The sequence below is a fragment of the Nerophis ophidion genome, linkage group LG14 (assembly GCF_033978795.1).
Source record: "Nerophis ophidion isolate RoL-2023_Sa linkage group LG14, RoL_Noph_v1.0, whole genome shotgun sequence".
NCBI classification, from domain to species: Eukaryota; Metazoa; Chordata; class Actinopteri; order Syngnathiformes; family Syngnathidae; genus Nerophis; species Nerophis ophidion.
The window spans coordinates 23,699,378-23,714,449 of NC_084624.1; the positions used below are offsets into that span (position 1 = coordinate 23,699,378).

Here is a 15,072-nt window from a genome sequence, read left to right on the forward strand (position 1 = left end):
GTTGACTGCTAGTTTGTCCACACAGCAACACTGTTCTTGTCATTTTGGACCGTCTCATGCTGACTAAAGATGATTGAATCATTCTTACACCTCCACTTTCAACCATTGTTTGTTGTTTAATTCTAATACGGTGCCGAAAAGTTGTGAGCGAGAAGATCTTGCAAGGGCTAATGCTCCCCAGGTTCTTCAGACCCAGTGACGCCCCTGGATATTCAGCATTATTTTTGTTTGTCCTTGCTAGAAAATGGAGAGTGGGCCATCAAACACAGGCCAGCTAAGAAGGTTATTCACAGCCAGTATACAAAAGATGACCTGGAGTACCAAGAAGTGGTCTTCTTCCTCATCATCCAGAGAAAGCCTCTATTCTACATCATCAACATCATCGCTCCATGCGTGCTCTTCTCCTCTCTCTGCCTGCTGGTGTACTACCTCCCTGCTAAAGGTCTTCATTTTTTATGTCCTTTATTGAAAACTGGGATGTTGAGACTCAACATTGTGCATTGTATTTTTTTGGCAGCCGGTGGCCAAAAGTGCACCATGTCTATCGCCACTCTTCTGGGCCAGACAGTGTTCCTCTTCCTCATCGCCAAGAAGGTTCCAGAGACTTCAAAGGCAGGTCCTCTTATCGGAAAGTAAGTCCTGAGTACTTTCAATATTCCAACGTTATTATTGGAAATATTTATGTTCTGCCGCAGGTATTTGAAGTTCGTGATGTCGGTGACCACCATGGTGGTGATGAACTGCGTGATCGTCCTCAACGTTTCCCTGAGAACTCCAAACACTCACATAATGTCGGACAGAGTGAGGAAGGTGAGGCTGCACAGGCGCCAATTTTCCAGTGGCGCCTCTTTTCTTCGGGCCAGGTTTTCAATCCTCCACTATTTTAAAGGGTAAGAAGAGGGGTAAAGGCTAAGTGGTAGGATTTGGATTGGCCCCTACTCAAGTAAAAAAAAACAGCTCACTGGTATGTGAGCGACAGGAAGAAAAGCTCTAATTTGGTTTGCCTGTAGGGCTGCACGAGGAATGGAAAAATGAATCGACATAGAAGTTTTAATGAGTGCGTCAGTTTCCACTGACCGATGTTAGAACTTTACGCTACTTTGTATTACAAAAGGCAACAGCGTAGGATAATTTATCAACCACGGCGGATGCGCGCCAATTTGCAGCAGGTACCAGAAGGTAAGAAAAGTTGGTTTTGCATAATATTTCGAAACAAAACACCAGATGATATGTCTGGCAGTAGTTGCCATTGTACACACCATAATAATACCCATATGTTGAAGCACAGTACGTCTTACTATGGTAGCCGTTATGCTCCGACGATCCATAAAGTGGTGCGGCTTCATAGCTTACCAAAGTCGCACTAAAATATTTTGGTAGATTTTTGAGTGCCGTGTGTAATGTTCTATATTTTCAATGGCACATTAAAGTTTTGGTGTCGTTTACTATCGTCATCTTGCAGTTTACACCTATACATTATGTGTGACTGCCATCTACTGGTCCCACTTATCATTGCACCAAATAAAATAGCTTCAAGGTTGTAAGCACAACCAGAAGTGTTCCGTCCATTAGGCGCACTGGTTTATAAGGCGCAATGTCGATTTTTGAGAAAATGAAAGGATTTTAAGTGCGCCTTATAGTCCGAAAAATACGGTAAGTTAGAATTTTACGCTACTTTATATTAAAAATGGCAACAGCGGAGGATGAATGCCCCATAATGAGAAGATAAGAAAAACAAGAAGCATATCAACGGACGACAATGACAAACACGCACAAACTTTTGGCAGGTACCAGAAGGTAAGACCAATTGGTTTTGCATAATATTGCGAAAGAAAATGCAAGAAAATATGTCCGCTAATAGGTGACATTTTGCAGTCTTTATACACACCAAAACAATACCCGTAGGTTGAAGCACAGTACGTCTGACTATGGTAGCCGTATTGCTCCGACAATCCATTAAGCGGTGCGGCTTCTTAGCTTACCAAAGTCATACTAAAACATTTTGATGGATTTTTAAGTGCCGTGTGTAATGTTCTATATTTTCAATAGAACATTTAAAGTTTTGGTGTGGTTTAATGGCGTCATCTTGCAGTCTACACCTATATCTGATGTGTGACTGCCATCTACAGGTCCCACTTATCAGTGTACCAAATAATAGCTTTGAGGTCAGTAAGCACAACCAGAATTGTTCCATACATTAGGCGCACCGGTTTATAAGGCGCACTGTCGTGTTTTGAGAAAATTAAAGGATTTTAAATGCGCCTTGTAGTCCCAAAAATACGATAAGTTAGAACTTCACGCTACTTTATATTAAAAATGGCAACAGCGGAAGATGAATGCCCCATAACAAGAAGATAGAGAAAAAGAAAAAGCTTATCAATGGACTACAATGACAGAAACGCACAAAATTTCGGCAAGTACCAGAAGGTAAGAACATTGGTTTTGCATAATATTGCGAAACAAAATGCAAGATAATATGTCTGCTGATAGGTGACATTTTGCAGTCTGTATACACACCAAAACAATACCCGTATGTTGAAGCACAGTACGTCTGACTATGGTAGCCATAATGCTCCGACAATCCATCAAGCGGTGCGGCTTCTTAGCTTACCAAAGTCATACTAAAACATTTTGATGGATTTTTTGAGTGCCGTGTGTAATGTTCTATATTTTCAATAGAACATTTAAAGTTTTGGTGTGGTTTAATTGCCTCATCTTGCAGTTTACACCTATATCTCATGTGTGACTGCCATCTACTGGTCCCACTTAGTGTACCAAATAATAGCTTTGAGGTCAGTAAGCACAACCAGAATTGTTCCATACATTAGGCGCACCGGTTTATAAGGCGCACTGTCGTGTTTTGAGAAAATTAAAGGATTTTAAATGCACCTTGTTGTCCCAGAAATACGGTAAGTTAGAACTTCACGTTACTTTATATCAAAAATGGCAACAGCGGAAGATGAATGCCCTATAACAAGAAGATAGCGAAAAAGAAGAAGCTTATCAACTTACTACAATGACGGACACGCACAAAAATTTCGGCAGGTACCAGAAGTTAAGAAAAATTGGTTTTGCATAATATAGCGAAACAAAACGCCAAATAATATGTCTGCTAATAGATGACATTTTGCAGTCCTTATACACACCATAATAATACCCCTATGAAGTATCTGGCCTCTGTCTATGTTGAAGCACAGTCAAGAACATTGGTTTTGCATAATATTGCGAAACAAAATGCAAGATAATATGTCTGCTGAAAGGTGACATTTTGCAGTCTTTATACACACCAAAACAATACCCGTATGTTGAAGCACAGTACGTCTGATTATGGTCGCCGTAATGCCCCGACAATCCATCAAGCGGTCCGTCTTCTTAGCATACTAAAGTCATACTAAAACATTTTGACGGATTTTTGATCGCCGTGTGTAATCTTCTATATTTTCAATGGAACATTTAAAGTTTTGGTGTTGTTTACAGGCGTCATCTTGCAGTCTACACCTATATATCATGTGTGACTGCCATCTACTGGTCACACTTATTACACCATGTATCAAATAAAATAGCTTCGAGGTCGGTAAGCACATCAACAATTATTCAGTACATTAGGCGCACCTTAAAGTCCGAAATTTATTTTAATTTAACCGGATATGTCAGCAGCCATATAAATACATATCAAATACATACAAAATAATATACATCATCATCGCAGGAGGCTTCAATATATATCATGATATAGATTGTAGGCCATATCGCCCATTCCTATTTTCTCTTTGGTCAGACCTCCTCTTCATTAATGGGTTGAAGTATCTGGCCTCTGTCTTTGTTTGGAATCTATATCAAGTACTTGGTCCAGCGAGGATCTGTTTGGTGTCTCCTTCAGCTCCTTCTGAACGTTCTGCCTCGACTGCTGAGAATGCGAATGCAGCCGTGGGCGCCCAATGACCACGCCTCCTCTGAAGCCTGTGCCGCCGACGCCCCGAACAGCAATGGCGACGCTGGAGTCAATGAGGGGCAGAAGGTGCTTTTGGCCCCATGCCGACGCCGCAGCTCGATGATGCTCATCAACAAGGCGGAGGAATATACTTTAAAAACAGCTCGGACGGAGCTCATGTTTGCCCGACTCAAAGAGAGAAAGGGACTGATGAAGTCAGTGTTTGAGAAGTTGAGTAAGTATATTTTGTGCACACAACATTTGGCAAGACATGCCCGCCTGCTATGTTTCCTAGGTGTCAAACAACAACACTGGACCCCATATTTGGGATTGACTTGAACTTTCTCACACAGCCTAAAACATACCTACTGTAACTAAAAATGTGTTTAGTCAAATCAGCAGGTCAATTGCTAGACACCTCAAGGGCACTGACAGGCACACAATTTAGTAGAGTTGGTTGAAAAACATAGCCGACATGAAGCCAAACTGATCAAGCTATTTATTATTAAATGTCTAATTATTTTCAAAACTTCGAGAAAATATATATATATGTATATGTGGGAAATATCACAAGACTACTTCATCTCTACAGAACTGTTTCATGAGGGGTTCCCTCAATCGTCAGGAGATTTTTGTGTATATATATATATATATATATATATATATATATATATATATATATATATATATATATATATATATATGAATGATAACTCTGCAAGCATGCTTTCATGTTGTCAAACTTCCCCCACCCCCCAAAAAGCTTGGCTCTTTGAGTACCAAGTGACCAACATTAAAATACTGTAGCGTAGTAGGCCTAAGTAGTCATTAAAAACAAGGCAAAGGTTTTATTTCACAAATCTATTTAATATTTTTGGCCACTGTAACACTACACACAGCTTGGACTGTAACCCTGTTTAAATATAGCAAAGTAAAACACTGTACTTTAAACAAGTGATTTGGCATACCACAGTTTGAGAGTCAATGTTCTAAGGCATTTTAATATATATATGTGAATGTTGCCTGTCTATCTGTGTTGGCCCTGTGATGAGTTGGCTACTTGTCCAGGGTGTACCCCGCCTTCCGCCCGATTGTAGTTGAGATAGGCTCCAGCGCCCACCGCGAACCCGAAGGGAATAAGCGGTAGAAAATGTGTGTGTGTATATATATATATATATATATATATATATATATATATATATATATATATATATATATGCAAAAAGGTCGCCGACTGTCCAAGTAGCCAACTCATCACACACACACACACACAAACACACACACACACACACACACACACTATATTGCCAAAAGTATTTGGCCATCTGCCTTGACTCACATATGAACTTGAAGTGCCATCCGATTATTAACCCATAGGGTTCAATATGATGTGGGTCCACCTTTGGCAGCTAGTACAGCTTCAACTCTTCTGGGAAGGCTGTGCACAAGGTTGCGGAGTGTGTTTATAGGAATTTTCTACCATTCTTCCAAAAATGCATTGGTGAGGTCACACACTGATATTAGTGAAGAAGGCCTGGATCTCAGTCTCTGTTCTACTTCATCCCAAAAGTCTCCCGTCCAAAGGCAAAACCCAGTAACTCAATTTTGGTCAAAACTGAGCTGATAATAATTTTGGGTTTCCTAGGTGATATGCTTTACATTAGTGTATGCGATATTGTAATTTGTTCCATAAGTAAGCTGTTACGCACATGGCAGGACCTAGCAACTACCACATAACCGCGTAGATACAACAGAAAAACCTAGTATCTCAAAGGACCAATCGGAGCTTCTGTCAGTCGCCTTATTGTCTTTAATGAGACATTTGCACGAATGGGGGCCGACGGTCAACCTGATTATGTGATATTATGGCACGAGGGGATATTTGGAAGATTGGCCCAGGACGTTGCAAGCACCTTCATTAAATGTATTGTTCTTGATTCTTCCCCTTGCATACTCTTTTGGGCAGATAACTGTGGAGGTCAAAATAAGAACTGGACGCTGTACACAGCTCTTGCCCCATGTCCAAACGCAGAATGGGGCCCACCCGAGATTGTGATAAAATATCTGGAGAAAGGCCACACGTTCATGAGAGCAGATTCAATCCATGGCTCAATCGGCAAGAAAATGAAAGCTCAAGAAAACATCTATACGTTTGATGACTTTGTAGATCTTTGTAAGACAGCATCAAAATAGATTGGTTTTCCTTTGTTTTCTCAAAATTAGCTAGAAGTGAGTTACTAGGTTTTGCCTTTGGATGGGAGATGTGTTCTGTCACGTTCAGGTCAGGACTCTGTGCAGGCCAGTCAAGTTCATCCACACCAGACTCTGTCATCCATGTCTTTAAGGACAGTCGGCGACCTTTTTGCACCATGCGCTTCAGCATCCGCTGACCCCTCGCTGTCAGTTTACGAGGCCTACCACTTTGTGGCTGGGTTGTGGTTGTTCCCGAACGGTTCCATTTTCTTATAATAAAGCAGACAGTTGACTTAGGAATATTTAGGAGGGAGGAAATTTCACGACTGGATTCATTGCACAGGTGGCATCCTATGACAGTTCCACGCTGAAAATCACTGAGCTCCAGTGAGCGGCCCATTCTTTCACAAAAGTTTGTAAAAACAGTCTCCATGCCAAAGTGCTTGATTTTATACACCTGTGGCCGGGGCAAGTGATTAGAACACCTGATTCTGATTATTTGGATGGGTGGCCAAATACTTTTGGCTATATACAGTATATATACAGGCCACAGTACGTCAGACTGAAGGACATCACGTCTGACACTGTGATCAGCAGCACCGGAGCACCGCAGGGAACGGTGCTGGCTCCTCTTCTCTTCACCCTGTACACCGCTGACTTCTGCTACAACTCAGAGCTGTGTCACATCCAGAAGTACGCGGATGACACAGCCATCGTCGGGTGCATCAGGAACCTGGTGAGGGACTTTGTTGTCTGGTGCCACACGAACGTCTTGCAGCTCAATCCGTCAAAGACCAAGGAGCTGGTCATTGACTTTGGGAGGTCGAGTCCACGGTCACAACCTATTCTGATCGAGGGAGTTGAGGTACAGACCGTGGACTCATTCAAGTACCTCGGGGTTTGGGTGGACAATAAGCTGGACTGGACTGCTAACACGGACCACCAGTACAAGAAAGGACAGAGCAGGCTGTACTTCCTCAGGAGACTGCACTCCTTCAACATTTGTAGAAAACTCCTGTGGATGTACTACCAGTCTGTGGTTGCCAGTGTTCTGTTCTACATGGTAGTGTGCTGGGGGGGCAGTACATCTAAGGACAGCTCCAGACTTGAGAAACTGATCAGGCGGGCCGGTTCTACAATCGGAATGAAACTGGACTCACTGGTGACGGTGGCAGAGAAGAGGACTGTTGACAAACTAGTGAGCATCCTGGATGATGCCAGTCACCCTCTGCATAGCGTTATCAGTAGCCAGAGGAGCCTGTTCAGTGCTAGACTGCTTCATCCCAAGTGCAGGACTAATAGACTCAAGAACTCCTTTGTCCCACACGCCATTAGACTGTACAACTCCTCTCTGGGTCGGGGGGCGGGGGGTATTAGGATGACAGGGGATGCAAAACATTAACAGTGCAATACGTTTTCATAACATGGTCACTACTGCCTACTTTGTCTTGTTATATTCTTATTTTACTGTTATATTGTTATTCCCATTGTTTTTATTCTTTTTGTAATATTTCTCTATTTTGTTGCCTTTTAAACCCCCATTATATACTTTTTACTTTTTTCTTTAAATTGATCTCAACTCTGTACACTGCTGCTGGAATTTTAATTTTCCTGAAGGAACTCTCCTGAAGGAATCAATAAAGTACTATCTATCTATCTATCTATCTATATACATACATATATATATATATACATACATATATATATATACATATATATATATATATACATACATATATATACACATATATATACATATATATATATATATATATATATATATACATACATATATATATATATATATATATATATATATACATACATATATATATATATATATATATATATACATATATATATATATATATATATATATATACATACATATATATATATATATATATATATATATATATATATATATATATATATATATATAAAATGTGTTAGTACACCACTATTGTTTACAAATGCATATTGGGTTTGCTTTCCCTCTAGACAAGGGCCTGGAGGGGGGAACGTCTGAAAGGCTTGGCGTCAGTTTGGCTAAAGCTGCCCCGGAACTGAAGCAATGCGTGGCGTCGTGCAAACACATCGCCGAAACGACAAAGAAGCACAACATCTTTCAAAATGTAAGTGGAACAGACGCCAGCCAGCTCAGCTAAAAAGGGTCACTCACGGACGCCCCGGGGGCTGCACTGATCACTAGGTTAGGACCTAAAGCAGGGGTAGGGAACCTACGGCTCTAGAGCCAAATGTGGCTCTTTTGATGACTGCATCTGGCTCTCAGATAAATCTTAGCTGTTATTGCTTAACACGATAAGTCAGTGTTTTTCAACATTTTCTGGCACATTTTTTTCATTGAAAAAATGTTGAGGCACACCAACAGAAAACAGAAAAAAATTAAACTCAGTAGCCGATACTGACAATACAAAGTCGTTCTCGCAATTGTTGGATATGAATTCAAACCATAACCAAGCATGCATCACTATAACTCTTGTCTCAATGTAGGTGTACTGTCACCATGCACCTGTCTCATCACACTCTAACTTATTTAGAGTTTTTTGGCGTTTTCCTGTGTGTCTTGCGCTCCTATTTTGGTGGCTCTTCCTGTTTTGTTGGTATTTTCCTGTAGCAGTTTCATGTCTTCCTTGAATGCTATTCCCTGCAGCTGCTTTCTTTTTCGCAAGCAAAACTTTAAGTTGTGCGGACACACTCCTTCTTTGTGTGGAAGTTGTTGATTGCCATGCCATGTACAGATGTACTTTATCGACGCCGTCTGCTCCGCACGCTGCAAGTCTTTGCAGTCGTCCAGCATTCTGTTTTTGTGTATTTTGCAGCCAATTCAGTTTTAGTTTCGTTTTGCTTCAATGCCTTTTCTTAGCGGCACTCGCCTTTTGTTTATTTTTGGTTGAAGTGTTTGGATACCTTTTTATCTACACGCTGCCTCCTGCATATTCTGATCACGACAAACCATGTTTCTGACATCTACAAAGCAATTAGCTACCTGATGCCACCTACTGATATGGAAGAGTATTACACGGTTACTCTGCCGAGCTCTAGACAGCACAGACACTCAACAACGGCACATTTGCGGATTATAATTACTGGTTTGCAAAAAAATATTTTTTACCCAATTAGGTGAAATTACGTAATCTCCCACGGCACACCTGACTGTATCTCACGACACACTAGTGGGCCGCAGCACAGTGGTTGAAAAACACCGCGATAAGTAATGAATAATTCCCCTGGTAATCACGGTGTTAAAAATAACGTTGAAAATATAACATATTCTCATGCATTTTAATCCATCCATCTGTTTTCTACCGCACCTGATCAAGAAATCGCATTTATGGTAAGAACTGTTTTATTCATTATTGGTTTGCTTCAGAATAACAATGTTATTAAAAATAAGAATACTTATTATACTCTTAAAATGTTGGTCTTACTTAAAAATGCACACATTTGGTTGTGTTCAGTGTTAAAAAATATTATATGGCGCTCACAGAAATACATTTTATAATATTTGGCATTCATGGCTCTCTCAGCCAAAAAGGTTCCTGACCCCTGACCTAAACTCTTCTCTACTCTCTGGCAGAGGGTTGTGTGGTCTTGGCTTACCACTTTAGGGGAATGGCCATTGATTGATAGATTGAGACTTTTATTAGTAGATTGCACAGTTCAGTACATATTTCGTACAATTGACCACTAAATGGTAACACCCGAATAAGTTTTTCAACTTGTTTAAGTCGGGGTCCACTTAATCAATTCATGGTAAAACTATGGCCCTAGTATAGGTGTGTCCAACTCCTTTTCATTGAGGGCCACGTCGCTGAGAGGGCCGCCTGTCACAATAAATAAATATGAATTATGATGGATAATCTCCTCCTGATATTGTGACACACTTCCCTATGCATTTGATCAAAAACATTTCACGTACAAATGTATGGACGACGTATTTGCTTTTGAAATGGTAAGTCAGGGGGACGAGCATTTTATTCTAACAAAACATGTTTGGAATATATGTTAATAATACAGGGGTGCGCAAGGGCCACATTCTAAAAAGTATTCAGGGGCCATTTTGATATATTTTTGTGCAAAAAATGCTAAAGTTAAAGTGAAAGTACCAATGATTGTCACACACACACTAGGTGTGGTGAAATGTGTCCTCTGCATTGGCCCATCCCCTGGGAAGTGAGGGGAGCAGTGGGCAGCAGCGGTGACCACGCCCGGGAATAATTTTTGGTGATTTAACCCCCAATTCCAACCCTTGATGCTGAGTGCCAAGCAGGGAGGTAATGGATTCCATTTTTATAGTCTTTGGGGTGACTCGGCCGGGGTTTGAACTCCCAACCTACCGATCTCTGGGTAGATACTCTAACCCAGTGGTTCTTAACCTTGTTGGAGGAACCGAACCCCACCAGTTTCATACGAGCATTCTTCTTTAGTAAAAAATAAAATGTGTTTTTTTTTTCAAATTCAAGACAAAGTTAGAGGTTTTTGTTAACACTTTATTACGGGGAACATATTCTAAGTAACATAGACTTAATTTAGAGTTATTTGGACACCCGGGGAACATATTCTAAGTAATAAAGACTTAATTTGGAGTTATTTGGACACTCGGGGAACATATACTAAGTAATAAAGACTTAATTTAGAGTTATTTGGACACCCGGGGAACATATTCAAAGTAACAAAGACTTAATTTTGAGTTATTTGGCTAGGGTTAGGGTCAGGGTTAGGGTTATAATAAGGCAATGCCGAATAAGGCATTAATAAGTACTTAATAATGACTAGTTAAGATCCAATATGTTACTAATTTGCATGTTAATAAGCAACTAATCAATGCTGAATATGTTTCCCGTACTGAAGTGTTACTATGTTGTTGTTTTTTACTGGTGCACAAAATGAACCATGCATGAACGTCACCTTGTTCAAACAACAAAACCAAGACCGTGCCTAAACTCACAACAAATTTCACACCTGCAAATCAGTCAGCTGTTGCCGTATCCGTAATACCCCAATAGGGAGAAGTTTGTACTTACACAATGAGTTGGGTGTGTTTTGACCTCTGCCGAACCCCTGAGCCCGACTCACTGAACCCCTAGGGTTCGATCGAACCCAGGTTAAGAACCACTGCTCTAACTACTAGGCCACTAAGTAGGTACATACATTACATATATTTAAAGACAACAACTTATTGTCTCCTTTGTGTAATAAGTGACAAAGTAGACTATAATTAATTATAACCAGTAAACAGTAAAACAGTAACTAATAATGAGTAAAAGCTGAAATGTTGATACGAATAATAATAATATACTGTCACTTGTAACAAAAGCAGACCTAAGTTCTGTTTTTAAATACTGTTTGTATGAATGTCGTTTTTTTGTTTGTTTGTTTTTTTAAGTTAAAATGACCCCCACATACTTTTACTTTTCAGTATGCAACCCTTAGTGGAAGAAGTTTGGACACCCCTGTTTTTTAGTATCAAATTGTTAAGCTTTTTTTTTTTTTTTTTGCTACACATCATAATATTTGCTTTTGCACATTTTAATTTTTTTATCCAATAATATGGCAACAAAACTGGAGCTGCAGGCCGCACTTTGGACATATGTTTAATTTGTGCTTTTGCATGGCCAGATAGTTTTTAAATTGAAAAGACATTCAATTGTATACAATTTTGACGTTGAAATTGAAAGAACGAATATGTTTGGTAAGAAAGCTGAAGGGCTTTATTGTTGCACATTATTTCCAGGCTTTGGCGGGACTTTAGTTTGACACGTGTGCCCTAGTCTTCGATTCATGAATTAAACGGCTTCCTACCTTTGTCACCCTGCAGGAGAATGAAGAGTGGTTCCTGGTCGCCAGGGTAATCGACCGGGTCTGCTTTATCTTCATGGCTCTGCTCTTTTTCATCGGCACCATAGGTGTCTTCTTGATGGGTCACTTCAACCAGCCTCCTTCCTCTCCTTTTCTGGGAGACCCCAAGAAGTACCTCCCTGTGATGAGCAATCTCACTGACAGCTAGGCGGGCGTAGACCCTTTGGGATGAATGGCATCTTCATGTTTGTTGAATCCTATGTGTCACTTCTGGTGGGCAGACTCCAGGTTTGACTGACGCATCACAAACTGTATTACTGTAAAAAAAAAAAATACAAATTAACATACTGTACATAGATATGTGACCAACAGCAGTGAACATTCGTGTCAACTGCAAACTTGGTGTATTATTTGATAAAGGTTTGTAGAAACCACCATTTTGTCGAGAGACATCGCATTTATGCCCCAATGCTGAGATAGGCGCTCAGCGCCCCCCACGACCCCGAAAGGGAATAAGCGGTAGAAAATGGATGGATGGATGGATGTTATGGAGCAGTGGTTCTCAACCTTTTTTCAGTGATGTACCCCCTGAGAACATTTTTTTAAATTCAAGTACCCCCTAATCAGAGCAAAGCATTTTGTTTGAAAAAAAGTGATAAAGAAGTAAAATACAGCACTATGTCATCAGTTTCTGATTTATTAGACTGTATAACAGTGACAAATATTGCTCATTTATAGTGGTCTTTCTTGAACTATTTGGAAAAAAAGATATAAAAATAACTAAAAACTTGTGGAAAAATAAACAAGTGACTCAATTATAAATAAAGATTTCTACACATAGAAGTGCCCTCTTCGGGGATTGTAAAAGAGATCCATCTGGATTCATGAACTTAATTCTAAACATTTCTTCACAAAAAAAGAAATCTTTAACATCAATATTTATGGAACATGTCCACAAAAAATCTATCCGTCAACACTGGATATTACATTGTTGTATTTTTTTTCCACAGTTTATGAACTTACATTCATATTTTGTTGAAGTATTATTCAATAAATATATTTATAAAGGATTTTTGAATTGTTGCCATTTTTAGAATATTAAAAAAATAATAATAATCTTACATACCCCTTGGTATACCTTCAAGTACCCCCAGGGGTACGAGTACCCCCATTTGAGAACCACTGTTATGGAGAACTGTCTTAAAAAAGGTCATGACGTTCAAGCATCTTAATGTGGCAAAAGTGCCCCGAAATATGACTTAGTCAATTCCCTGGTACTCTCATACGTTTGTGTCCCACCTGTGCTTGTGATGAGAAGGTGCATCGGGAAGATGCTAACGTTAGCTGCTAGCATTGGCTATCTAATGTTAGGCCCAAAACGATTCATATGCAGATCCATTTTAAAATCGAAGGATTTTTTTTTTTTCTTCAAAGGGTGTTGTCTTGCTGGAAAGGAGACAAGAAAGTGGCAAAAGGCTATAAAACAAGATACTACACACACACACACACACACACACACACACACACACACACACACACACACACACACACATTATACACACACACACACACACTGTCTGGATACCAATATTTTGGTACAGGTACTAAAATTATTTCGATACTTTTTGTGACTTTCCTAAATAAAAGGGAACAACAAAAAACGGCATTGTTGGCTTTATTTTAACGAAAATTCTTAGGGTACTTTAAACATGTTTATCATTGTAATTTTGTCCTTAAATAAAATAGTGAACATACTAAACAGCTTGTCTTTTAGTAGTAAGTAAACACACAGACTTATGCAATAACATGTTGTGTCATTTATCATTCTATTATTTTGTCAACAAAAGGACAAACTGTAAAATTTGATTATTAATCTACTTGTTCATTTACTTTTAATACCTGCTTATTTTCTGTTTCAACATGTTCTATCTAAACTTCTGTTAAAATGTAATAATCACTTATTCTTCTGTTTGATATTTTACATTAGTTGTGGATGATTCCACAAATTCAGGTATCAATCCGATACCAAGTCGTTACAGGTTCGTACATTAGTCATATTCAAAGTCCTCATGTGGCCAGGGAAATATTTCCTGAGTTTATAAACATGATATAAATTTAAAAAAAACAAAAGGAGAAGTTGTGATGCCCAAAAATATTAACATAATCATAGTAGTATCGCTCCTGTACTTGGTATCAATACAGTGGATGTCAGGTGTAGATCCACCAATGTTTACATTTTGACGCTGTTGAGCTACGGTGTAGTGAAGCATGTTTATTAGCTATTCCTCGTTCTGCAGGGATGATACTTGTAAGAAACTTTATTTCTCGCCATGGAGGCGAGGATTAGTGATTTAAAAGTTGCTAAAACACTGCAGACATTGGCTGGACTTCAACTAATAGCTAGCTAGCCATGTCCTAAATCACCTCTTCCTGAGGGCGTTTCAGTGTTAGAACTTCCCCTTTATCATCAGTTTTTAGACCGTCCATTTTCCCTTTTCTGTCTACACAGTGTGTAAGTACTTTATGTGTGTGTGGACTGCCGAACATTCTCCTCTACTCGTTATCCCAGCAATGACTCGACACACATTTTCTACCACTTGTCCCTCTTCGGGTTGCGTGGATGGAAGGATGGATGGATTTTATATATGGCCATTTACCATCTGTATATGTACAGTACATATTATATATGTATATACACACACACAAGATATATATATAGATTTTGTGTGTGTGTGTATACAAACCCCGTTTCCATATAAGTTGGGAAATTGTGTTAGAAGTAAATATAAACAGAATACAATGATTTGCAAATCATTTTCAACCCATATTCAGTTGAATATGCTACAAAGACAACATATTTGATGTTCAAACTGATAAACCTTTTTCTTTGGGCAAATAATCATTAACTTTAGATTTTGATGCCAGCAACACGTGACAAATAAGTTGGGAAAGGTGGCAATAAATACTGATAAAGTTTAGAAATGCTCATCAAACACTTATTTGGAACATCCCACCGGTGTGCAGGCTAATTGGGAACAGGTGGGTGCCATGATTGGGTATAAAAGCAGCTTCCATGAAATGCTAAGTAATTCACAAACAAGGATGGGGCGAGGGTCACCACTTTG

At 39.4% G+C, this 15,072-nt stretch overlaps 2 protein-coding genes across 4 annotated transcripts in view; one reads left to right on the top strand and one right to left on the bottom strand.

Annotated features, from left to right (window-relative positions):
- vwa5b2 (von Willebrand factor A domain containing 5B2) overlaps positions 1-12,252 on the bottom strand; it is a 129,406-nt gene extending 117,154 nt beyond the window's left edge. Inside the window, exon 1 of the mRNA XM_061920170.1 lies at positions 11,951-12,252. The gene's annotated coding sequence lies outside the window, so the exon portion shown is untranslated. The remainder of the gene's footprint in view (positions 1-11,950) is intronic.
- The window catches only part of chrng (cholinergic receptor, nicotinic, gamma), a 31,591-nt gene extending 18,574 nt beyond the window's left edge, over positions 1-13,017 (top strand). For 2 of the 3 annotated variants that reach the window (XM_061920177.1, XM_061920178.1), the window contains exons 7-12: positions 242-442; positions 518-632; positions 696-810; positions 3,881-4,166; positions 8,126-8,259; positions 11,967-13,017. In XM_061920177.1, coding sequence (XP_061776161.1) covers positions 242-442; positions 518-632; positions 696-810; positions 3,881-4,166; positions 8,126-8,259; positions 11,967-12,155 — 1,040 coding nt within the window. In that variant the 3' untranslated portion in view covers positions 12,156-13,017. Of the gene's footprint in view, positions 1-241; positions 443-517; positions 633-695; positions 811-3,880; positions 4,167-6,721; positions 7,781-8,125; positions 8,260-11,966 lie in introns of those variants that run through there. The other variant, XM_061920179.1, reaches the window with a different exon arrangement.
- Positions 13,018-15,072: the final 2,055 nt, after the last annotated feature.